This window comes from Paroedura picta, chromosome 4 (assembly GCF_049243985.1).
Source record: "Paroedura picta isolate Pp20150507F chromosome 4, Ppicta_v3.0, whole genome shotgun sequence".
Classification (NCBI taxonomy): domain Eukaryota; kingdom Metazoa; phylum Chordata; class Lepidosauria; order Squamata; family Gekkonidae; genus Paroedura; species Paroedura picta.
In genome coordinates this window covers 81,044,133-81,071,055 of record NC_135372.1, presented here as the reverse complement: position 1 = coordinate 81,071,055, position 26,923 = coordinate 81,044,133, and the positions used below count along the sequence as shown (strand labels likewise).

General features: G+C 41.8%; 1 protein-coding gene across 3 annotated transcripts in view; it reads right to left on the bottom strand.

Annotated features, from left to right (window-relative positions):
- The window catches only part of GLIS1 (GLIS family zinc finger 1), a 246,913-nt gene that overhangs the window by 18,564 nt on the left and 201,426 nt on the right, over positions 1–26,923 (bottom strand). For all 3 annotated transcript variants that reach the window (XM_077333689.1, XM_077333686.1, XM_077333687.1), the window contains exon 8: positions 21,127–21,277. In XM_077333689.1, the coding sequence (XP_077189804.1) occupies positions 21,127–21,277 (151 nt within the window). The remainder of the gene's footprint in view (positions 1–21,126; positions 21,278–26,923) is intronic.

Sequence of the window (26,923 nt, the reverse complement as noted above, 5' to 3'; positions counted from 1 at the left end):
ATTAGTTATTTTAAAGTTCAGACCCTAATACGTTCACAATGAACACATTTCTCATGCAAATAAAAGAGGCTGAGAATTAACTTTAAGGAGTTAAGTGCTCAACCATGGAAGCTGAAGGGTTGAAGTGTATGTTTTGGGATCAGTTAAGCATAAAGAGTTACAGTGGTCTTGAAAAATTCACCAATGAAATTTGGGATGAGCAGAGCTTAGTGGATCATGTAGTTGAGACTTGGAACATTTATAAGCACTACTAACAGAACCAGTAATCAATGTAAAAGTCTCATTTTTGTCAAATCCAGATGGGAAGGCCTTACAGGGTTGGGGAATCCAGTTAGCCCTACTTTGTCTGCACTCTGCCTCCACTGTATCACATTAACTTCAAATGATGGAAGGTTACTTCAAATGGAATATTTTTATCACAGAACATTATTGTACAAAAGGTGTATGCAATCACATTTGAACTATGCTGAGTATGTTTATTATAAATGCAAGGATTAGGCAATCGCTACAGACAGTCTGCATTACAATTATAAACAATTATAAACAGAGTTGCTCCAATGCCTATCTATCCACCTAGGCAGATTCCATGCGTCCACTCACCTAGATTTATACAGGAGGAAGTGAAAGGAAGCAAACAGGCACAGCACCTAGACAGCTTAGCTGAACTGCGTCTTTTGTCTTTTGTCCCCTCTAATCCCTCATCCAAATCATTTATAAATATGTTGAACAACACAGGCCCCAAGACAGATCCTTGGGGTACTCCTCTTGTCACTCTTTTCCAAGAAGATGCTGAACCATTAACAAGTACCCTCTGGGTATGATTTGTCAACCAGTTATTGATCCACCTAATTGACAGAATTAGGATCCATATCGCATTTTACCAACTTGTCAACAAGAATATCGTGTGGAACCTTATCAAAAGCTTTACTGAAATCCAGATAAACTATGTCCACGGCATTCCCCTGATCCAGCAAGAATTATTTATTTATTTATTTATTTATTTATTTATTTATTTATTTATTTATTTATTTATTTATTTATTTATATTTTTATACCGCCCATTTCTTTGCAGCTCTGGGCGGTTTACATTGAACTTTAAATAATACAAATTACATGGAACAATGTATAGTACCAAAAGTACAGTATTTGCTGGCGTATAAGACTACTTTCCCCCCCTGAAAAACATGCCTCCAAATGGGGGGGTCGTCCTATACGCCGGGTGCACTTCAGTTGGGATAGACATAGCTGCCCATAGTGGCCCATAGTACTGTAATGTAATATAACAAACTCTATATTTTGAGTGGAAATGTTGGGGGGGGTCGTCTTATATGCCCAATCGTCTTATATGCTGGCAAATACGGGTATGTAACATAAATTATGAAATGGTTTGATTATTTCATCATTGTTGTAAGATGCCTTGGAAATGGTGTTTAAATATTTTAATAAATATATGTATCCTTAACCCTTCCCCCTAAAAATGAACAAAAAGGGTTCTGCAGATTTTTAAGCTCTCCCCCCTCCCCCAGGCTATGTTAAGGTACACTTTTCCATGGTGCACTGCCCACATACTTGCCTTTAATGTGTTCCTGACAAAAGAAAATACAGCACAGCATGCCAAATTGCTGTTTTAAAGGGAATATAAAACTGAAAGACTGAAAAATCTACTTCTATTTTACTTATACTTGGGGTTAAAATACAACCACAACAGAGACATGAATGTTTCCAATATGAACACTGTATCACTTTGTTTTTGTTTTGGAAGGAAAGCTTTGATTGGCAGATTCTTCTGTTAGACAATGAATCTCAATATTTCTTCCATCCATCTCAGCAGGAAGAAGATCAGATCCAGAGTTCCATCCATCTGTACTTTATCTTAAATAAATTCCTATAGATTTTGTGATGTGGTACATGCCTGCACTTCACACCATTTATCAAGGATTATGGAACAGAGTATGTGGCTAAATGCATTCTATTTGGAACTTTTGGCTTGGGGTTGCCAACTTCCAGGTGGACCTGGAGCTCTCTGGGTACTACAACTGATCTCCAGATAGTAGAGAACAATTCCCCTGGAGAACTGGCTGTGCTGAAGGGTGGTCTTGATGGCATCGCCCCTCTACTCCCCAAATCCCTACCTTTCAAGACTCCACCCCCCAAATTTCCAGGAGTTTACTAACCCAGAGGCAGAAACCCTGGCAACAGAGATTGGTTCCTCTGGAGAAAATGGCAACTTTGGAGGATGGACTCTATGGCATCATGCCCCACTGCCCCTCCTTAAACCTCTTCCTCCAGAAGAAGAGTTGGTTCTTATTTGCCACTTTTCTCAACCCAAAAGAGTCTCAAAGAGGCTTATAATCACATTTCCTTTCCTCTCCCCACCACAAACACACTGTGAGGTAGGTGGGGCTGAGAGAGCCCTGATATTACTGCTCAGTCAGAACAGCAAGCCCAAGGTCACCCAGCTGGATGCATGTGGGGGAGTGCAGAATCTAACCAGGCTCGCCAGATTAGAAGTCCACACTCCTAACCACTACAACAAACTCATTCCCAAAATCCCAAGTATTTCCCAACCCACAGCTGGCAACCCTACTTGGGTTAGATAAAACCTGAATTTTGAGTCTGAAAAGTTTTCCCTCTCCTAGATGAAGACATATAGGAAGGGGAAATCAGCTCCTCTCAAGCCTTGCCCAGTACCCACCATCAGGCTGAAGACACTGAAATCATCAGCCCATACCTTAAATCAGAATCTGACATCTAAAAGTACAGAGAGACTTGGGGGTCCATACGTTTCCGGGTGTTTCAGAAAAGGATTCTTTGACCCTCAAGGGGGTGGGAACACAGAAGAGATAACAATCCTGTTGGTACAGAGGGAAAGGGGTATATTTTACAAGTCTATCTTGACTGATTATATCTGAAAGGAGGAGCTTTCAGTGACTTTCATGGCTGAGTAGGGATTTGAGACCAGGTCTCCCTAGACCTAATCCATCAGTCTATCTACAATTATACCACACTGGCTATATGGTTTAAATGCTTTATAGATGATCTACTACGATGGCATGAATATAATACCAGAGGTTGAACAAATGTGGACAATACCATAGTTTAACTTCTAATCAGAGTTCTCACTGAAGTTGAATGGAAGTCCATCTCTACTACTACCACGTGAACTACCAAATATGCAAGTACAAAGCAGAATACAACATAGGAATCAGTTCAGGTTTTTATTTATCATGGTATAAACTTTCACAGGGCAGAGCCCATTTCATCAAGTGAACAAGATGGACTGTGAAGATTATGTGTAGTGCATATGTGTGCATGCCCATTGATGTGGATAATGTAAATGTCAGAAACAAATTGAATATGGTAACCAGTAATGCTTAAGATTTTAGGGTGCCAAAGACAAATATCATAATTCTGAAATCCATCCAAAATTTAAAGGTCTGCTTTTGGTGAATAATCAAATTGCATCCTCATTTTCATCACTGAGGGGGAAATAGGGGGGGGGGGGGAACTAGACAATATCTTTTACACAATTGCCTGCCTTGATATAACAACCAGTTCTTCAGTAGCTTCCCCAGATATGTATTTATACATATATCAGTGATAAATATAATTACCAAGTTAATGATCAATTAACAATAATTCATCAGTACCAATAACATGTCTTGTTACCATATGTTATCTGTATCTTTTTCCTGTTTCCTGTAAACTGTCCTGAACCTTCAGGGAGGGCGGTATATAAATATAAATAAATAATAAATAGATTTGTGCACAATTTATAACAAGTACAGTGCAGTGTGGCTGACTTATATAATGTATGCTGCATTATAGAGACTTTGATCGCACAGATAAATTTGGGAACCATTTGAGTTTTTTCCATATGAACTCTGTTTTTGAATTTGGAAATTACTATTGCTGATGAAGAACATTTCAAAACATGGATTTATTGGTGGCTTGTCTGGTATTGTACCAGTGTGTCAGTATTGATGTTCAAATACATGTTAAGCAGATACGACTGTTTTGAAATACATGTTTATCCAAAAAATTGAAGCAAATGTAGAGTTTGTAACATTGTATTGGATGCACAAGGGGATGTACAGCAGCTGCATTTTGATTGTAATTCACTGTATTCATCATTACTGCAGCTCTATTGATTGACTCCTCATGAGAAGGAAGGACTCCCTGGAGAAGAGCCTAATGCTGGGAGCGATCGAGGGCAAAAGAAGAAGGGGACGACAGAGAATGAGGTGGCTGGATGGAGTCACTGAAGCAGTAGGTGCAAACTTAAATGGACTCCGGGGAATGGTAGAGGACAGGAAGGCCTGGAGGATCATTGTCCATGGGGTCGTGATGGGTCGGACACGACTTCGCACATAACAACAACAACAATTGATCGACTGTATTAAGATCTGTTCGGTTATGTAACCCCATGGCCTATTTTATTATTTCATTGACATTTTAAGCCCTATTTCTATATGTTTTATACATATTTTGTGCCAATAAAAGGTTACTGACTGACTGACTGTATCAAGAGCAATTGCCTCAAGTTGGTGTGCAAACAGGTATGGCGAAAACACGGCAGGATTTCTTGCACACCTAAACAAGCTCAAAACCAAATTCTGAAGATGAGGGACAAAGCCTTCTCCCAACTCCAAAATGCACTTTGTGCCTTTTATACTGCCCTAATAGTGTCTTTAAAAGCACTTTCATTGAGTTAGACCAAGTGATAACAACACATCAAGGTAAAAAAAACCCAAACCCTGTGTTATTCATGGTGATGTAAACTAGCTTTCAGAAATGCATCACAATGCTAGTGACCTACAAGAACAAAATTCAGTATGTCAAAACACTCAATTTCTTTAAAAGTGCAGTATAATCACTAGAAATATGAGGCACTCCATGTCAGCTTCAGGATCAAGAGATCAAAGCAGAATAAAAAAGTAGGAAAGAGAAAAGATTAACACAGATTTTCATCTCTTTCTCTAATATTAAAAATGATGTGCAAAGCTCTGCTAATCTGGTTTCTGGATGATGCCCAGTTCTTTGCCACGTGTTTCTTTTCTTGGTCCTGCCCTGGGGGAATTTCTGTCAACACAGGCTCAAGAAACAGTTATACCATTCACTCTTCTCAAAAACTTACTATACAAAGTTTGGTGAACTTTGCTACTAATCATTCCCAGGTGCCTTTGCCTCATTCTATGGAAAACGCAGGATCTTTCCCTCCAACAATATGATAATAAATCAGTCACTGTAGTTTACCTCATAAACAGTTATTTGGGTTCACTGTTTTACATTATGAGAAGCAACAAACAACAGATTGTTGGGCTGCAGCATGCTACATGACTGTACTGAAACACAGAAACTGACAACAAAATCCATAACCTGCTTCCGTTTCCTTTTCAATTAATGTTGACTTGGCTCAGGGTCCAGCTGACTGGATAGGAAGGAGCAAGGTCACAGTGACCAGCCTGCTTGTTTTCAAACTGCTTGTTTGATTTGCATTAAGTATAGACACACTGGCTATGTGGGGCTACAACAAAACACGTGGTTGCCTTGGCATAAAACCAACATGGAACGAATAAAGCAAGTTAACTGAATTTGAAATAAGACCTAGTAATTCATTCCTTCAACAAGCAGGTCACATATTACAGTACCGAGGCAAAGAGGGAATACAAGCAATTCCATGTTTGTTGTACACAATGTGAAAGCAATTATTTATTTATGTGTGTCAATTTACTTTACTTGTATCCTACCTTTTTCCTCAATGAAGGACAACTGAAAGACATTGCTAGATGCTACAGAAAACAGGCTTTTCTGCAGCTTCCCTTTGCATTCTTAGAAAAGCTTGTTTCCAGACTCATTTCAAAAAACAAATGTGAACATAAGAAATTTGCAAAAGTGAGCTTTATCCTCACCCCCTATGCCCAGACCTATGCCATGTAACATAGAGGGCAGAAGCAAGAAAGGAAAATCATCACAAATCATCTTTCCTCTTTTAGAGTCCACTGGCACCTTTAAGACCAACAAAGTTCTAGTAAAGGTATGAACTTTTCTTCCCTCTTGTGTAAACTCTTTTCCACAGAGCTTGATCCACTCACAGAAGAGTAAGGAGAAGGATTTTTGTCCACTCCTTAAAGCCTGGGTCCAAGCCAGTGCCACTGCATTTCTGTTTCCATTATATCTAATACTGTCTGTACCACGGATTGCAATATCTGCAGTGATTCTGTACCACACATAAATCAATCAGATTTAGCATATTTTATGTGCATAAATTGTGTTGGTGATAGAAAGGGACAAGGAGATGTATTGCCAGTACAATTACAAACAAAGTTACTCTAGTCTAAGCCAAGTGAAACTAATGTTCTTAGAATAATGCTGCATATAAAGCTCCTGACTCATGACAATCTAAAAGTGTTCCATTTGGCTTCAGAGATGCCTCCAGGCATTGCCCACATACCAAGCCTATCTTCTGAATCATAAGAACTATGAATTTTTAAGAAAGCAGATTCTCAGAATGCTAAAGTTTCTGTGCAGCAGCACACGTGTTGCTTTTCCAGTATTACACATAATCTGTAACCACTTGGTGAGTGGTATCATATTTGGTTAAGGGCTAAGTGGAGAGTGGGCGGGGCTGGTCCACGTAAGGGCCCAATTGGAAGGCACTTTGCGTCTTCTGATTGGGCCCCTCACCAGGACAGGACAGAGTTCTAGCCAGTCGGGGGGCGCGAAGCCAGTTAGGAGGCCCAATCATTGGGCCAAAGTTCTGAGAGGGCCCGCCCACCCAGGGGCAATCTGGAGACATCACTGCCAGTCTGATCCTGACCATCGCAGGGAGAGGGGGTCAGTAGGGCTGCCAAGGGGGATGAGAACAGAGGCCTGGACAGGCTGAGCCAGCCCTTTTCACCCCAAGGCTGTCCTAACTGTTGTGTCCAACTGTAACTTCCCTCTCTTTGCCTCAGAACACTGACAGAGCTGGCAGGAGGCTGCAGAGTGCTCTCCCTCTCCCTCCCTTCAGGCCTTCTGTGAAGGAGCTTCTGACAACCCCTGACTGAGGGGAGGGAGGTGTTTCTGAGAGCAACACAGGGGAGTCTGAGGGCATTCCTTTTATGGGGGGGACTTCTCCTTCTGCCAAACAGTTGGCTGACAGGGAGGCTGCAGAAAAGCCCCTTCTCACTTAAAATACTGCTCTGGCCGGGGGTAAGACACAGCCAAACCATGTGTATTTCTTCTTCACAACTCTCTGCAGATTTGAGGCCTACTGCACAGTGTTATTCTGCAGACGAAACTGGGTGCTGTTGTGGGGGTTCTTTTGTCTCCAGATTCATCTGCACAACAACCATGTGCAGTGGACTTCAAGTCCTTCAATTCAACAACAACCTGTGTAGAAGGCCTTAAATGTTTCTTCTCCACTTCAACCCTATCCAAAGTAGCCCTTTCTGCCTGGGGAGCTGATCTTTATACTCTGCAAATGAGCTGTAATTCCAGGAGCTCTCCAGGCCCCACCTGGAGGTTGGCTACTCCTGAGTTGAAAATATTCCTGGAGGTTTGGAGATGGGACTTCAAAATCGTATAATGCCTCAGAGTCCAGCCTTCAAAGGAGCCTACAGTTGGGAGTGAGTGGTGCAAGTGTGTCCCTCCTGGGCTATGGGCTATGGCCCGCAACTGTTTATATTTTGTGGTGCAGACAGACAGACCAGCATCAGTCCTGTGAGTCTGGAAATTGCAGGAAGATCTAAATAAATATTTACAGCCTGAAACTGTAAATAGTGAATACATAAATGGCTGGAGAGACATGGGAACTGCAGTGACTTTTTTCAACCTTGGCCTGGCAAATAAAAAACAGTATAAAAAACCTTACTAAGGTCAAGACTGCTGCGCACAGAGAGGCTTCCTCTTAGGGTTGCCAGCTTCCATGTGAGGCTCTCTACCCCACCTACCTCATGGGGGGTATACTATGGGGAGAGGAAGGGAAAATGATGCTTTGAGACACCTGAGGCCTGCTGGGTCACTGCGGCCCATTCCCAGTTCTCTCAAACCCTTCACAGCCCCACATCCATCACAGGTTGTCTATTGTGGGGAGATGAAGGGAAAAGGTGTTTGTAAACAGCTTTGAGACTCCTTTGGATTGTAAACAACAGGGTACAAAAATCCAGTTCTTCTTCTAAGGAGCAAACATGAAAGAAGCATGTGGGCACATAACATTTTATCAACAGTGAAAAAATGGAGACAGAAGGAGCAGGGTGGACATCTGTGTACTGTGACTACCCCATGTGTATTAGGGCAGGGGGACATTTTGGTGTCTGTGGCCTAATTCACACAAGAAGGGAAATGATGCAGAACTGGGAGGAATTGGTTGCCATGTAATCTCCCCCTAAGAAGAGTCTCCAGTCTGATTTTTCCTTCACATATCTGAAGACATGACTATGGAAAGCTCATCTGTAACCACTATGCCAGAGTTCCCAAAGGTCAGTCTTCTCCCACACTCAATGAACATTCCAAACCACAGGTTTGTGACACCCTTATCTCCACACTCATGCCCACCATGACACCACAACCTCCCACACAACACACACATTCAACTCCATGCCCTTACAGACTGGACAGCTCCTCCCCTTCCTCTTCCCACCGCCAAGCTCTAGCGCCCGTTGTATTCCTGGATACAATGGGCCTTGCCCCTAGTTGTAGAAAAATATGATAATGTCTTCAAGTCCATGAAATTCAGTTTATGAATAAATTCTTATTTATAGCTTTCCCCCTTTTATTGCTATTCTTTTGTTATACACAAAGCATGAAAACTGTTAGAAAGAATATGATCCTGAGATTATTAGCTTTTGTTTTTAAAAACGTTTAACTGATAATTTGGAAAGTATGTGGACAAAATATATGTACAATTCAACAAAACAGATGTGTGTGTGTCATCAACATCTGTAGGAAATGTATAAAATGATTCTGAGTGGGATGGAAATGTGAGAAGGATGGAGGAAGCTTGGGCCTCCTTTAAAAGTGTAAGGAAAAAACTGAAAGAATTTTGGCATGTATATTTTTTTGGTATGTATTTTGGCATGTGTATTAAAATTTTAAATACAAATTTTTATGTAAGTAGGTAAGTAGGTAAGTAGTAAGAAAGAAAGAAAGAAAGAAAGAAAGAAAGAAAGAAAGAAAGAAAGAAAGAAAGAAAGAAAGAAAGAAAGAAAGAAAGAAAGAAAGAAAGAAAGAAAGAAAGAAAGAAAGAGAGATTGAATATCCCAGTTACAGTGGATGAGTGATAGGGTTGAGAGTGTCCTGCATAGTGCAGGGGGTTGGACAAGATCCCAGGAAGTCCCCTCCAACTCTATGATTCTATGAGAATGATGGCTCTTGATAGTGGCTCATCCTTATGTTAGGGGAAGTTTCTCTATTGCCACACCAAGTGAGCAGAAAGCAAAGTATTTGCAACACTTATGAGACAAATCACTAATACATGCTAAACTCAATATACAACCATCGTAGCATGATGACAGAAGAGAAGGTAGAACCGCTTGACAGTAAAATGATTTAGCAATTGAAGCTATATTTCTTAGATGTTGGTTATTTTAATGCAATTCTTCCTAATCTAAAATTTAATCTCAATGGCTGAAAGTACTCCGCAATTGCAGCTGGTGATGTTTCACATAATTATGTAAGCTGGCAGACTCGGTTACAGGTCCTTTGCACATGTCTTTTGTCTCAATTTACTCTGCTTCAATAAACAACTGTTTAATATGAGATTGTGAGTGTTATCTGAAGTAGCTTTTTACTTCTCTTTCAGAAATCTGAAGATGAGGGACAAAGCTTGCCTTCAATCCCTAAATGTTCTTTGTGCCTACTGTACTGCTTCAATAGTATTTTTAATAGTGCTGTGTTTAAGTTAGAACAACATGGCCAAATTTGTAGATACTTAAATACAGGGACTGGAGCCATGGACAGACAGGACAGATCTTTTTACACACCTGAAATGTCCTGGGTTTTCAGAAAAATCTGAAATCTAAAAATAAAAAATATGTTAGGGGGTTAACCTCCCCCCCACCAAATAATAGAGGCCACTGCTATAGCTTTAAGATATTAATGCTCTAATAAGCCCTTGCTAGGCAACCACTGCTAGCAAGGCAACCAGCTCTCTAGTCTTGGTTTCTGTCAGTAAAAGGTAATGGGAAGGGCCCTTTCCACGGTTGTTTTGGCCCTTGTGGGACAACTCATCAGTGCCAGCCAAACAATAAATATGAGGCAACTTACTATTCCCCCAACCTGCATGAATTCCCAGGTCTGGCTGCTTACTACTGTTCAACAGCAGCCACTTAACAAAAGTTAGTGTGCTGTAGTAGTTAATGTTTCAGGCTAAGAGCCAGCTTTGTGTAGTGGTTAGGAGTGTGGACTTCTAATCTGGCATGCTGGGTTTGATTCTGCACTCCCCCACATGCAGCCAGCTGGGTGACCTTGGGCTCGCCACGGCTCTGATAAAACTGTACTGACCGAGCAGAAATATCAGGGCTCTCTCAGCCTCACCCACCTCACAGGGTGTTTGTTGTGGGGAGAGGAAAGGGAAGGCAACTGTAAACTACTGCTCCTGCTGCTCCTGCTGCTCCTGCTTCTTCTTCTTCTTCTTCTTCTATATAGGACACCCAGGTTCAAATCCCCATTCTGACATGTCTCATTGGTTAACCTTAGGCCAGCTACACACTCAGACTAACCTACCTGTTTTTGTGAGGATTAAAGAAGAATAAAATGGAGGAGAGAAGAATCATGAAAAACACCTTAAGTTCCCATTGGGAAGGAAGGCAGAATACAAATTATGTCAATATATAATAAGTATAACTTAAGATGGGGGGTGATAAAATGCTGGTTCATCTGTGGGTGGATGGAGAGTAGGAAGCAGCAAAAGATGAGGATATGAGGGCAGCCAGGTGTAGGAAAAAGAAAACATACTGTAGAGAGGCAGATACAAGGGCAAATCAGGTGTCACCTACAAGCCCTTGTGGGTTCCCCACTTCACAAATCAGCCTGGACTGGCCCTGCCCTGTGGCCAGAAGTGCTTAGAATTTTCTTAGAATCATAGAGTTGGAAGGGAGCATATAGGCCATCTATATGCTTAATGCAGGATCAGCCTAAAATATCCAGGATAAGTATATGTCCAGCTGCTGCTCACCACCCCATTAGGCAGTTGATTCCACTGCTGAACTATGTGTGGGGGGAATGAAGATGTGAGGGGGAATGAAGGTGAGAAAGATGAAGATGAGGAGAGATAAAAACTGTTCGGCTGGTGAGTAGGAAAGGAGATAGGGAAGTAGGAAAAAGGGAAAGGCAATGGGGGCATTCAGGGAAGGGAAAGATGAAGTAGTGTGAGAAGGAAAATGAGATGCCCCCTGTGAGTCTTTGTGGGTTCCCCACTTGTACTAGAGATCAACTAAGAAACCACCTGTATTTCTTAGCTATTTATTCTGGACAGCCCATTCCTAAATTATTTTATATACAAAGTGCATGCAGATGATACTGGGGGAAAATTCCTCTGATTACAACAAATCTTTGTTCCATAAAGCTTACTTTCCACCTGTACTTGTTGTTTTTAAAAACAAATTCATCCATTTTTGCATACTTTGTTGCTTAATGCCAATATAATTATTTAAAAGGCTCTTTGGCCATTTTATCTGACAATATGGTTTTAGTTGGGATAAACTAGTACTTTTAGAAAGAAGGCCTGATAGGGTGTTTAATTGTAAATGAACACTATTAATTCCAGTGACATCAACAAGCAAGATGATATTCTATGACCACAGGCAACTGTTATGAAAACTATGTATGTACTGTGATCTGTTTTAGGAAGGGTAAAGGTTTATTTATTTCCCACTGACTGAAATGCTAACAATGGTCCAAATCCCATTTGATTTACTTGCTTTCTCTCACTGACTGCAAGTTGAGCAAGATTTAGTTTTTAATGTGCACAAAAATGTTACTTTAAACAAAACAAAAAAAACATGTGTTTTGCATTAACAAAGCAAGGCTTTCTATTTTGTGCCAGTTTCTTATGTTCTACCCACAAGCAGTATGTCCACAATCTGGAAGGCAGCATTCTTACAAACAACTGTAAAATCCAGATCCTACCTCCATTTATAGAACCCAACAAATCTTTCTGAACTATCTTTATTTCCAGTAAAATAGCTCATAAAACAAAGCATCTTGTTAGGCTCTGTTCCAGCCTGTTCACCCAAAACAAAGACTGAGTAAGTATAAAGATACTAATCAGGAGCTGCAGAAAATTTACAGAATAAAAGAGTAATACAACTGTATTTTAAAATACCTTCACTATCCATATTCTTAAGATATATCAATAAACCAGAATAACAGAAGGTACTGTATGTGTCAGGAATTCCCACCAGGGTGACATGTCACCCAGGGGTGAATGGAGCGCTCCCCAGGGATGATGCAACCTATCCCAGTTCAGACACCCACTGACGTCACTGAAGCCATAGGTCCCTGTGTTCTGCAACCAGTAATTTCAAACCATTAAACCACTGATGTGCGGATTGGCTGGCAAAAAAAAAGCCATTTGCAAATTCAGCACCCTGCCAAAAAGAGTGGAACTCATTTGCATAATGGCTAAGTGCATGCTTTGGGTTGTGTATTTTGGAATCAATGTTGGTGGTGGCAGAAGAGACAGAACTGTGCACTCATGGGTGAAGCAGTGAAGCACTAGCAATGGAGAGATTCACAAGCTCAGGTACTCTTCAGATCCGAGAGGTCTGACATCACGTCTGGGATACTTCACAGCCTGAAAAATATTGTAGAGGTACCTCCATGCTTAAAAGGTTGAAAAAGCCTGAAATATGTTGTTTCTTGACACTCAGCTGTTCTCATAGAAAGTGAAACTTTGTTTCTTTTGACTAACTTCTACTCTTTTGACTATTTGTCTTTGAATTAGTCCTCTTGCCTTTGGCTGACTCTTTCCCTTAGTGAGAAAGACTATGGAGTTCTGGCAGCCATTTTAACAACTCAGATGGCTAGTTTTCAGTAGGACAGATGCTAATGGATGGTGACTACCCCCAAGGCCGATCCCCATGCTCCAAATATGGTGAGAAAGCCAGAAGCCTATGATGCCATTGGACATGCTCTCATGGGCCATCCCATATCAGCTGGCAGAAAAGCCACCAGGTGCCCTCTCTAGGGCTGTCTCATATCTGGCTGGAACAGAGTCTTAACAGAGTATAATCGTGGCAGGAGCAGCTTCACTGAGGGAGGAGGGCCCTCCCACAGTGGAAAGGGGTGTCACTCCAAGTGTCCTTAAAGAGTGGGAATCATAGAATCATAGGGGCTTTCCGCACCGGGATCTTTGTAGCAAATTGGTTGCTGAATGAAAAATCGCCATTTAAAATAGTGGAATTTGTCGTTATGCATACCTGCTTTTGTAGTGGAATCCAGTTGCGTTTGTAGCGTTTCCCACAGGCTTCCAGTCTCGGCAAAAATCGCTAGAAAGGAAGCGCTATTGCCAAGCTCGTCCCGCCCCTGGCCGTCAAGCAGCCAATGGGCAGCCGTTAGCAAGCTCCCAAACAGCCCCTTTCCCTTTAAGAAAGTTTTTTTTAAAAAAAACACACACCCATTGCAATGAATCTGTGTTGATTCGTTGCAACGGAGAGACCCATCCAGCTGGCAGGTGTGTTTGAGCTGTCGTTTGATCGTTGCCACGCTCCCTCCGAGTGAAAAAAAAAATCCCCCCCCCTCACGGGCCCGATTTTTGTCCGAAAACAGTTTAAAAAATAAAGGGAAAATACATCAGCAAACGGGCTTCTCTGTTGTTTGTGTCCAAAGTGTTGTTTGTGCTTAGTGACTCTGGGGAGGGACTGAAGCCGGGGAAGCCTCTAAACAGAAAGAGGCTCGCTGGTGCGTTTATCCCCGCTCGCTCGGAGAAAAAAAAATGGCGATCGCTTCGCCGGAAGATCAGAGGAGAGAGCCAGGGGGAGGGACTTTGTAGAAACTGCAACAATGTTAACGCACAGGTCTTTTTCGCTAGTGTTGCAGATTGGTTGCAGGAGTGTATCGCTTTCCGGAGGGTGAATCCACTTTTGGGGATTTCCCTGAAAGCGCTACAAGGAAGCGCTTTTTGCGGATCGGTTTCAGGTGTGTGGCAGATTGTCAACGACGTTGTGCATAACGGCAAATCAATAGCGTTTTCAATTGGCAACCATTGTGCGGTTTTGAAGGCGTGCGAAAAGCCCCATAGAGTTGGAAGGGGCCATACAGGCCATCTAGTCCAACCCCCTGCTCAACGCAGGATCAGCCCTAAGCATCCTAAAGCATCCAAGAAAAGTGTGTATCCAACCTTTGCTTGAAGACTGCCAGTGAGGGGGAGCTCACCACCTCCTTAGGCAGCCTATTCCACTGCTGAACTACTCTGACTGTGAAAAAGTTTTTTCTGATATCTAGCCTATATCGTTGTAGTTTAAACTCATAACTGCGTGTCCTCTCCTCTGCAGCCAACAGAAACAGCACACCATGCCCTCCTCCAAGTGACAACCTTTCAAATACTTAGAGGGCTATCATGTCCCCTCTCAACCTCTTTTTCTCCAAGCTGAACATTCCCAAGTCCCTCAACCTATCTTCATAGGGCTTGGTCCCTTGGCCCCAGATCATCTTCATCGCTCTCCTCTGTACCCTTTCAATTTTATCTACGTCCTTCTTGAAGTGAGGCCTCCAGAACTGCACACAGTATTCCAGGTGTGGTCTGACCAGTGCCGTATACAATGGGACTATGACATCTTGTGATTTTGATGTGATGCCCCTGTTGATACAGCCCAAAATGGCATTCGCCTTTTTTACCGCTGCATCACACTGCCTGCTCATGTTTAGTTTACAATCCACAAGTACCCCAAGGTCTCGTTCACACACAGTGTTACCTAGAAGCATGTCCCCCATCCAGTAGGCATGCTTTTCATTTTTCTGACCCAGATGCAGAACTTTACACTTATTTTTAATAAATTGCATCTTGTTCTCATTTGCCCATTTTTCCATTGTGTTCAGATCTCGTTGAACTCTGCCTCTATCTTCCGGAGTATTTTCCAGTCCTCCCAATTTGGTGTCATCTGCAAACTTGATGAGTAGTCCCTCCACCCCCTCATCTAGATCATTAATAAATACATTAAAAAGTACCGGGCCGAGCCCCGAGCCCTGAGGTACCCCACTACTCACCTCTCTGCAGTCTGATGAAACACCATTGACAATAACTCTTTGAGTGCGGTTCTCTAACCAATTCCCTATCCACCTATCTGAAAATCCAGATTGCAGTCCTTCAACTTATCCATCAGAACATCATGGGGAACCTTGTCAAAAGCTTTACTAAAATCCAAGTAAACGACATCAATCGAATTTCCACGATCCAGCAAACCTTACTTGGTCAAAAAAGGAAACCAGGTTGGTCTGGCAGGACCTGTTGGAGACAAATCCATGCTGACTTCCTTGGATCACCAAATTGTCCTCCAGATGTTTACAGATTGCTCCCTTTAATATCTGCTCCATTATCTTCCGCACAACAGAGGCCAGACTCACTCGTCTGTAGTTTCCCGGGTCATCCTTCCTCCCTTTTTTGAAGATCGGAATAACATTTGCTCTCTTCCAGTCCTCCGGGACATCTCCAGTCCTTAAAGAGGTCCTGAAGATGATGGACAAGGGCTGTGCAAGTTCTCTGGAAAGTTCTTTGAGCACTCTTGGGTGCATTTCATCCGGGCCAGGGGATTTGAACTCATCCAGTGCAGATAAATGCCTCTCGACAACCTCTCTATCCATGTTAACCTGCCACTCAGACACTATCCTTTGGCTACTGCCATTTCTAGATGTGCCTAAACCCTTGGACCTGTGGGGAAAAACAGATGTAAAATAGGCACTAAGCCTTTCTGCTTTCTCTGCATCTTCCGTTAGAGTTTGGGCCTATTGCCTCCTTTACAGTGGGCCTATTGCCTCCTTTACTTTACGTTTGCTCCTCACATAACTGAAAAATCTTTTCTTGTTACAATGGGCTTCCCTGGCCAATCTTAGCTCACTCTCAGCTTTGGCCTCTCTGATAATTGATCTACAGTGCCTAGTAACCTTTAGGTACTCTTCTTTAGAGCTCTGTCCTTCCCTCCATTTCCTGAACATTTTCCTTTTCTTTCTTAGTTCCTCTTGAAGTTCTCTGTTCATCCAAATAGGCTTCTTAGAGCTCCTGCAGTGTTTTCGTCTTTCTGGGATAGTCATTGATTGAGCATGCAATAGCTCTTGTTTGAATAGCGCCCACCCTTCACATGCTCCCTTCCCTTCCAGCATTCTCGTCCATGGTATGACACTCATCATGTCTCTGAGTTTATTAAAGTTTGGTTAGGAGAGAGGCTATGGCTCTGATCCATGAGGGGAGGCTCCATATGGGGCCTCTGGAAGCACAGGGTCTGTAGCATGGGCTACATGGATAAACTAGCCCTGCTAGGAGTAAGCCCGTTTGAACAGACCTGAGTATAATACTGAATAGATGTGCTGTGGCCTCCTCACTTACAGTGCAATCCTAGGCAGAGTTACAGAGTTATTGAAGTCAATGGACTTAGAAAGCTGCAATTCTTAGAATTGAGATGGGTAGCTCATACCTTGCCACAAATGTTGTTGGTCTTTAAGGTGCTACTAAACTTTCTCTTTTCTCCTTAGAATGCACTGTTAGTCACCTGAAATATGCTTTCTGATTATGATATCTGGTGACTGAGATCTGGTGGGATGATAACTGATGGTTGGTGAGTGATGGCCCCTACCTTGCTAAAAACTGTATGAAGGAATATACAAAATGTTCCAGTTTATCTAGTGAAAACAGAACAAATTGGGACTAGATGTGTGGAAATTCTTTCCAACGGTGCTATAAACATACTTGTGTTTGCAGAAAACAAATAGTATTTACTCGTAAACATGGTTCATGGACACACCCATCCACACATAACTGTGAAATTTTCTAGGGCAGACAAGTCTTAAGATGGAGTGCTGTTTTCCATCTTTAGATGGCCACAAATCAAATTTTACTATCTTCACAACTGGTGAAATTAAACAGAGGCTGTCATTATTTATGGTGAGGGCTGTAAGTAATGCTAAAATAACACTTCACTACCTGAAACAGTAAAAAAAAAAAAAGAACCCCTGTATCATGACAAGCTCCACTTTCTATGTGCCAAAATATTTCTAAATCAAACACTTCTCTTCTAATTAATATTAATATAAATTAGTATAAAATTACTTGATCCTGCTTTCTGGATACTTCACACACTACTTTATAGAAGAGGAAAAAAAATCATACATCTCATACACAGCCAGTGTAAATATATTTGGTAATGAAGTCAGATTTTGTTAGAACATTTTCAAGTAAATTAAATAATTTTTGTCAATCTATTTAAATGTCTTTGCAAACCATTTGGGAAAACTGAGCGCTGCACTTGTTATTGACTTTGGCAAAGAATGGTATAACAAGGGGGGTGGGTTGTTTTAAAAATGCCTTTAAATCAAAATCTTAGTCTTATGTCAAATGTGAGTAGACTTCTTGTGCTCCACTTCATGTAGCTTTTGGCTTCACCCACATTTGATGACTCAATCATTATGTGCTTTGATAGCAATCATTTTTTGTCCCAAAGAATTAAACCCAGGAATCCAACCTTGTCATCATACTGGTTCACAGTGAAGAAATTCTGTACATGTACTTAAAACATGGAGGTTGAGATAGGTGATGAAAGAGGCGACACATTGCACGCTTGCCAGAAGAGTAAAGCTGTTTGCATAATGAAGGATAGTTACTGGGGTTTGTTTTGTTCTGGCAGTGTACATTTTTATCTGAGAGAACATAGGTACATCAATGTTAACCTATTAAATCTTAATATATTATATGTTGACAGAAACCAATAGTGTCAAGTTAAATTACTGGATGTAATGCTCGAAAGGAAGGTTCTAATAGCCTTTGATAGCCCGCAACATCCATGACTATGTTTTGAATTAATATGACTTAAATGATTCCAAGACACAATTATGATTAAAGCTGCACTTAAATCCACAGATCATTTAGATATCAAATGTATTTTATATTGCTTTTCTTACAACAATACTTAAAGTTAATCTACCATATAGTGCTGTCAGAAATACACTACTATAAGTCAAGTCACCAAACAACATTATCAGTTTTTCCAGTTTAAAAAGAAGGATTTCTTTTGGAATTTCAGTCTTAATTTCTAGATATTTACTTCTTAGCTTGAACCATGTCATTATGATGGTCTAATTCAATGTTTTCAACCTTTGACTATGAAATATCCTTCAGGCTTCGAGGAAGTCATATATCACCAGAAGTAATATCATCCAGACATTCCCACTGAAGGTGACATCACCAGACCATTCCCACATAACAGGAAGTGATGTTGCCAGCTTGATGTAGTGGTTAGGAGGACAGACTTCTAACATGGCAAGCTGGGTTTGATTCTGCACTCCCACACATGCAGCCAGCTGGGTGACCTTGGGCTCACCAAAGCACTGATAACTCTGTTCTGATAGAGCAGTAATATTAGGGCTCTCTCAGCCTCACCCACCTCACAGCATGTCTGTTGTGGGGAGAGGAAAGGGAAAACGAATATAAGCCACTTTGAGACTCATTCGGGTAGAGAAAAGCAGCATATAAGAACTACTCTTCTTCTAATGTAACAAGAATTGACATGTCTATTAGACCTCCGCCCACTTGACTTTCACACATTGCTAGAGTTACCAACCTCCGGGGGGGGGGGGGACCTGGAGAGCTCAAAGAAGTATAAACTGACCTCCTTTGTTTCATGAATAGAACAATACCTACACTCTGGGCTGGGGAGCTGTTTGCATTTCTTCAGGGAAAAGATGCCTGAGGTGAATTTGAAAGGCTGTGACGTCTCTGCCAGAGGCCTTGAACCCAGCTGCAGCTTCTTCCTCCTCACCTCCCTGAAGTGTAGCTTTACAGCAGCCAACCCCACTCCTAACTGGGAATATTCATCAAATAGGTTGCCATCTAAGCATAAGAACATGAGAAGGGCCATATTGGATCAGCCCAGTCCTCTGTCACCAAATCCCAGGGATCAACAAGAGGTACACCAATAGGACCAGAACTCCAGAAGTCCTCCCTCTGTTGCCCCCCAAATATAAGAGCATTAGTGCCATAGTCACAAGAACATAAAAGATGCCATGCTGGGTCAAGCCAATAGCCTATCCAGTCCACTTCTTTGTGTGGCCAAATCTCAAGGGTCATCATCGAGTTCCCTGTACTCTTCAAAATCATCCTGAAACTGGCAACCCTTCTTTCCACACCCTTGCCAGAGGCCAAGTGTGTGGGGGGGGGGGAGGGGGTCTAGCACTGCGAGATACAGGCTGGGAATAACTGGTCTAGTTAGGGACATTTTTGGGGGGTAAGCTGTTTTTATTGCTAAATTACCAAGCATTGTTCCTTCATAGAATGCTTAGTTAGAACTGATTTTAAAACCAGTTGCAAACTGTTCCAATTTAGAACTCCAGTTCCAAACAAGGCCAATGAACATTAATCTGTTTCTGGCAACTGGCATTTTTAGGAGAAATTCAGATTAAAAATCGAACTCACTTGGCATACGTCAATATACAATATATAAAAGGAGTTAACTTAACCAAAATATAAATGATTCACAAAGGCTTCAGTGGGAATAAGGAATAGCATATAGCAACAGTTTCTCCAAATGAGGTCATAATTTAGTTGTCAGCACTGTGGTGACAGTGGTGATGATGATATGGGAAAAGAAAATACCAGTGAAAAGCAAGTGAAGAAATGAAGGTCCAAATTATAAATATGCCACCTTGAAATGAATTCATGATTGAGATGAATGGCATGCCGCTTTTAAATTTCCCGATTCTTATCATATTTTCTGCTAGGATTCCTTGAATACTTGTACATGGGCAACATCCTACACAAGATGCAGTTGGAATACCTGGAAACATTTATTCTAGATTTTGTGAACAGAAAGAATTCTCCTTCAGGAGTACAGCTCTTTTCTCAATGCTGGAAATAGTCTTTGCTATTTCATTATGTGTATGGCATGTGGTATATTAAGGCCAGGTCTTATAACAAGCCAGTGAAGAATACATGCTGTTGATCAGGGATACTCTCATATAAAAATATCCAATGAAGCAATTTTATAGGAATGGAACTTATGTAATAGTAGAGTCCACTTTTTGCTCACTTAAATATTTTACATTTTTGTATTTCTCCTTAACCAATACAATAACTATGAAAGTTCCATTCTCCTCATAAGATAAAAACTAGGCTGCTGAGCCCCAGAACTGTAAGAGTGATTGTAGCTCTCAATATAATTGCCTACATTTTGTTACTCATTAAAACATGACCATCATCAGTGGCTAGGATTTGAAACATTTACTCTTAAGTACACTTTAGGGGTAATGCACTGCTATCTATAATTTGTCTTTGAAGTCTCTGGAATTTTGTAAACCAAATCCACCACAGCAAAGTTATATGGTTCTCAGAAACATAATTTACAATGTATATACATATTCTTACCAAAGAAGAAATCCATGTAATTCCAAATATGAATTCATCACAGTTGAATGGATAGCCTGTAATTAAGTCAGTAGGCCTCATAATATGAGGTAGACCACTTTGGGGCACCAGGCACCTGGAAAGAAGGATATGAATTTCTAGGAAGGGACAGGATCCGTTCCTGGGATAAGTGGTCCCTTTTTCCTCTACCAGCTAAGACTTGGGTGGACTGTCTTAGCACTGGACCGTAACTAACTCACACTTAGTTGGTGGATGTGACGGCATCTTCACTGGCCATAAGTCCTAGTGGATTTGGAAAGAAGTGGACTTCAGAAATAACTGCTCTTTCTTTACCAGCTTATAGGAGAAAGACTGACCCTGTTTAATACTTTTTCTAATGCAAGCGTGGGTTTGCTCCACAGATCATCACACGCAGCAGCTATTATGCACACCACTGTACACAGTCACCTATGGAATATACACCAAGGACTGGGTTGGGAGTTCACAGAAAGTAATGTAAACTGAAAAAGGTTACCTGAATTCAAAAAGTGCAAGCAATAGTGCAATAAATGCATATTCAACCTGTTTTTGATACATACCCTTCCCTGGAGCTTTCTATAGTTGATACATGATGGTGTGTACTGATGAGGGCTGATTCAAGTGTGTGTTGCCTTGAAGGCAGATCATGAGATGACGGCAAGAGATTGGGAGATGGTCCGTTATGGTTAGTGCTGGAGTCAGTGTAGATGCCTAAGAAGGAAAAAGATAATTTGCCAGTGAAAACCTCAAAATAAATCAATAGGAATAGAAGTGATTAGCCAGGTTTCTGTTTCCCTTTATTTCCATCTCCACTTTTCCGGAGACATTTATTTATCTACAAATTTCTGTGCTGCCTCTTTAGAGTAAGATCAAAATGCCTTGTTAAATTAAAATAAAAAACAAAACACTGCATTAAAAACTAGCCAGGGCACCAAAACATCATAAAACAATGAGCTTCTCAAGAAGAGTTCTAAAACAGTTCTGAGATTAAAATGCAGACTATAAAATGATGTTAAAATATCAACCACATAATATCAACCACTACACCAAGCCAACTGGGTATAGGGGTTAAGAGCTGAGTTTCATTTCCCACTCCTCTGCATACAGCCCAGCTGGGTGACCTTGGGCTAGTAACAGTCCTGATAGAGCTGTTCTCACAGAGCAGCCCTGTCAGAGCTCTCTCAGCTCCACCTACCTCACAGGTTGTCTGTTATGGGAGAGGAAGGTGAGGCGATTGTAAACTGCTATGAGACTCCTTTGGATAGTGAAAAGTGGTGTATAAAAACTAAGTTGTTGTCTTCTTCTAAAAGCCTGGTGAAAAAGAAACATTTTGGCCAGGCACCTAATAGAGTAGGATAGGTGCCAGGAGAGCCGCATGGAGCAAGGCTTCTACAGGCAAGGTGCCAAGGCTGAAAAAGTCAGTCTCTGGTTGCCACCTGCCTCATCTCTGAAAGTGAAGCACAGGCTTGAAATAATATCTTAGCTGGCAGTCTAGACAGTACAGGATGGAGAACTACCACATATACCTATATTCCAGTGAGTTAACAATTAAGCATGTGTGATTCATAATCTGAAAAGTACTCAAATCAATGTTGATTTGGGCACATTTTGGATACATCCGGTCCAAATCATACTTCCCCTTATGTTAAAGTTCCTGAATTAGCATTAGTCAAATTGTCAAACTGTGATTTGGGTGCAATTCAATCATGCAGATATCAGGAAGTTTAAAGGGACCAAAACCTCCCTTTTCTGTCTATGATGTGGTCTGGGGGTGTGGGGGTTTGAAGTAGAGGCACCAAATTTGCAGCATAGCTGTACAAACCGATTCTTAAAAGCAGGGTTGGTACTTTCATGGGACACTACCAAGGAAAAATCTTGAGAGGAAGGCAACGTCAAACCAATTCTGCTTAGTCTCTTACTTTGAAAGACCCTTGTTGGAGTCACCATAAGTCAGCTAAAATTTGAATGCACATATCTATACGTATTTGCTTAAGAATGGTACAGATTTTAACTTTTTTGAATGTAACACTAATGTGGATTTCTTTAATTTCAGTACAAACTACAATACAATTGGGGTGTGAGGGGAAGGAAGAAGGTTACTGATCAGCTGGGTGAAATAGAGAGGGAAAGAAATGAAGAGAATGGAAGAGGAGAAAACAAAAGTGAAGCAAAAAGGACAGGAGAGCTGGAAAGAGGCAACAGAGAAATAATTTCTTTAGCCTATTTTCTATTATATGCCCTACTTTGATGATGTGGCATGTCTCTGCATAAGTAGACCAAGTAATTTAACTAGTGTCTTCTTGCTGCTGGCTTTTAAACTTTACTTTTGGATGATGAGAAGTAAGAAGTCTTCAATCCACTTCTTGCTGCTAAAGTAACTCACGGGATTCATTTAAGCACAAGGAACTTGTAGGATCAGTTATGAGGATCAGTTGAGCCGAAGGGGCTGTGCAAGAGTAGGAGGAAAGTGAGAAGCTCTCTAGTGGACCCAAGATTCATTCTGTGCTCACCTGTCCCTGTTCTAGTCCGGTTCTGGTTTTTTTAGCCATGAGACCTGCTCTCTTATTATGCAAATCTTGTTGCAAATTTTTATTATAATATCTCAGAAAGCTGAAAAAAATGGCTGTTCCATTTTGTTTATTCATGTTTCTCTCAAGCCACAAAGATAATCTCACAAATTTTATGGTATCTTTTAATCAGGCATGATCATATCAAGGCTTCAATGGAACTGGCTGATATTGTTACATTTAAACTGAGCAAGCTATCCCCTTGCACTTGTTTTTATAAGAAGTGCTCCAAACCACAAGATCCATTTTGTGTTATACGAAAGCATCTTCAGGGAATACACAACGGGCTTTTATGAACAGTTGGGAAAATATTGTTCTATCACTTATTCTGGGCAGATGGGATCACGGATTCTACCTCTGTTTCCATTTATACATCAGACATTTGTATGGTTCCAGGGTGTTATAATTTCCTTTTGGCACAGCCTCTAAATACTCAACCTGTGCTATTGACATCCAGATGATATTTTAAAGAAATATAATACATTGCTAGACATCACATAGCTGTAACTTCATTGAATTATTTTATTGGAACGCAGATTGTATTAATTTAATATGACAGAAGGGGAAAGAAAATAATTCTCTCCCTTGTCCTCGTTCCAGGAAAACCTATTTGTTCAAGCAACTTAAAATTTGAATAAGATATTACATTAGTAGTAGTGGCAAAAGCCTATAATTGTAGAACAAGCAGGTTCAGAAAGTTTTTGTTTGAACCACTCATGTTAAGGTATGATCTTAAGTAGCCGATATTTCTAATGGATCCGTCTGTCTGTCTGTCTGTCTGTCCCTCCCCTGAGGCTCATGTCATAAGCTCCAGACATTGAGCAGGACCAGGCATGTAATTGCAAAGGAACTGTATCAGATCCCCCTCAAGTTTACATAGAAAATAACTAGGGAGCCAGCACAAAACATTTTCTTTGTTAGAAGTGGACAGTACTTTACAGAGCACACGAAGGCTCCAGAGCGGGCAGCAGGAGTGGTCAACCTGTGGTCCTCCAGATGTCCATGGACTACAATTCCCATGAGCCCCTGCTGGCATGGACATCTGGAGGGCCACAGGCTGACTACCCCAGATCTAGATGGTTAGTTTTTCTGCATCCTTTCTCTTGTCTGCTCTAAACATGGTCCCTTTAAACTTCCTGATATCTGCATGATTGAATTGCACCCAAATCACAGTTTGACAATTTGACTAAGGCTAATTCAGGAAGCTGAATCTGAAATTGTAGCTAGCAAAATCTTCAATTTAACTGCTTCATGACTGCAAGGGACTGATACTTGAAAAACTCAACACCCCTTCTCAAGTATCATGTACTAAAGTCATGAAGGTTCAGTTTCTTCTGCAGGTACTGGAACTTCCCTCTGGCAAGTGGCTTGGTAAGTACGTCAGGAAAAATATTTAAGGAGGCTTTCATTTCATGCAGTCATTTCTCCTGCTTAAAGCTGCATTGCGTTGTGAGAACATATGCATTCTCATGCTGCACAAGCCTTCTCAGGAGAAGGGAACAATCAGGAAAGACCCATGACAATGAAAGGCTTCTGTTCATGGTCCATTGGATCCAAGTCATTAATTTCAGATGACTTGGGTAAAAACATAAATGGAACCCTGCTGGATTAGAGCACTGGCTCATGAAGTCTGTACCAGTGGTCCCCAACCTTTCTGAGGTTGGGGACCGGCAGGGCACGGGCGCGGCCGGCCCTGATTCCCTCTCCCCGCCCTCCGGCAGTAAGAAGCTTCCCGGGCCGCAAGCTTGCGGCCTGGGAAGTTTTTTACTGCGGTGGGGGGCGGGGAGAGGGAGCCGCGGCCCGGCGCCATGGCCTTCGCGGCCCGGCACCGGGCCGCGGCCCACAGGTTGGGGACCACTGGTCTGTACCACAGCCTTGTGGCTGCGGCCTCCATTGTCACCCATGAGGAGAGAGGCAGTGACAGGGCTTTGTGGCCCACAGGTACGCTCCTGCTAGGAGGGAGCCGGGGGGGGGGGAGTTTGCAGCCTCCCTGTGAGCTGCAAAGCCCTGTTGCCGCCGGCAGGGGGGGGCTTTCCACTCTCGCTTGCTGGGCCAAAGGGAGCTGTGGCCACCCTCTCACGCCCTCCTGCCTGCTGCCCCTTTCAAAGCCCATTTTTAAAATGGGCTTTGATACTAGTATAACAATAAAACAATAAAATCAACATAGAAATCCTCTTCAGCATTCCTTCAATGAACCTAGAAAGATACAATTCTGCTTAGGATTCATGTATTTAGGGGGGAGGGAATGATGCTACCTCTCCAGAGGTCTGCTCAAAGCAACTTACAATGAAGACAATAAATACACATGATTAAAAACATGATAATCTGTTCCACTTAATATTTCTGGTAAGGCTTTGGAGTAGGAGCAGGTCTCATGGCTTAAGTGCCTCTCAGTGCTTAACACCCACTCAGGATGGCTATCCTCCCCCCTCCCTGAATGCCTCCTCTGCCAACTGGCTTGCCTGTCCAGTGGCCAGCCAATCACCTTCCATTTCCCACCCCTGACCATCCCATCCTCCTTCTACTTCCCTCCGGGGCTTGAAGGCTGCAGAACCCTGCTGCATGAAAGCTGCCCACCGGTGAGTTCCCCAACAGCTGCCTGCAGCCTTTCCTGGTCCTGGGGGGAGGGGGAGGCCATCCGCAGAGTTCTTCCATTCCATCCTCCTAATCTAGTGCCCGTTGTATTCCTGAATGCAACGGGCTTGGCCCCAAGTATTATATAAACAGCCAGGGTATAACAGCATAAAACACACACTGAGTATTCTAAAATGTTGTAGGCCAGAAGCTGACTATAAAATGTTTTAAGACATAAAACCCTTCATTAAAACCCTAAGTAAAAAAGAAATTTTAGCCTAAAAGGTAGGGACCAAATGAGCCATGACTCTGTGTGTGTGTGTGTGTGTATGAGAGAGAGAGAGATTGCTAACTTACTTGCGTTAGGTAGTATAGCATAAGCACTGAAGTCAGTGCAACTTTTGCTCTTAGCCTGGTTAGCCAAGAGGTCTCTCTGTATTGTGCACCAACTCTTATTTTGCCATCCTAGAATACCGTCACTGAGGAATAGTAAGTCTGCATCACAGCCTGGGAATTTTGTCCCATTGGAATGATCCTAAAACAGTTTATTGTTTCAGTTCCCTTAGTGTTCGTAAAAATGTGGAATGATCACCAGGGAGAACTGTGCTGCATACCAACTGCATACATTCTGTCTGCCTATTATGTATCCTGGCTTGGGAGAAGATGACTTGGGCTTCTTAACACGTTAACCACTTCAGCTTATAAAAACATGTCATCTATCAAATCTAAATGGTTTAGCCTTTAGCCCTAACATCTGTTACCAAGCTAGCATCACAGGCCATCTGGGATAAAGGCTTTTCAGGGTCTCTGCCAAGTAGCTACAAAAATAATGATAAAAATGTAACTCCAGAAAATACAAAGATAGAGGAAGCAACAAAAAATAAGCTCTCTGCAAGGTGCTACATGGCTTAGAGTTTCCTTCCTATACCATGATGGGAGTCAGTCTGGCCCAGTACTGGCATGTAAATAGATATTTAAAAGGAAGATTTGTGTTCATACTATATCAAAGCTGCAGAAGTCATTATCTTAGTTCCCCATAGGTATAATAAAAATAACAATAAAATGGCCAATTACAGAGAGTGATCCTGTAGATGAACAAGATACTGTTCTCATAAGGCAATTTCTACTGTAATATTAAGGAAGCTGTTGCTTGTGCCCTGCTTCTCTGCTTTCGAGCAGTAACTGGCTGGCCACCATTGGAAACAGAATGCTAAAA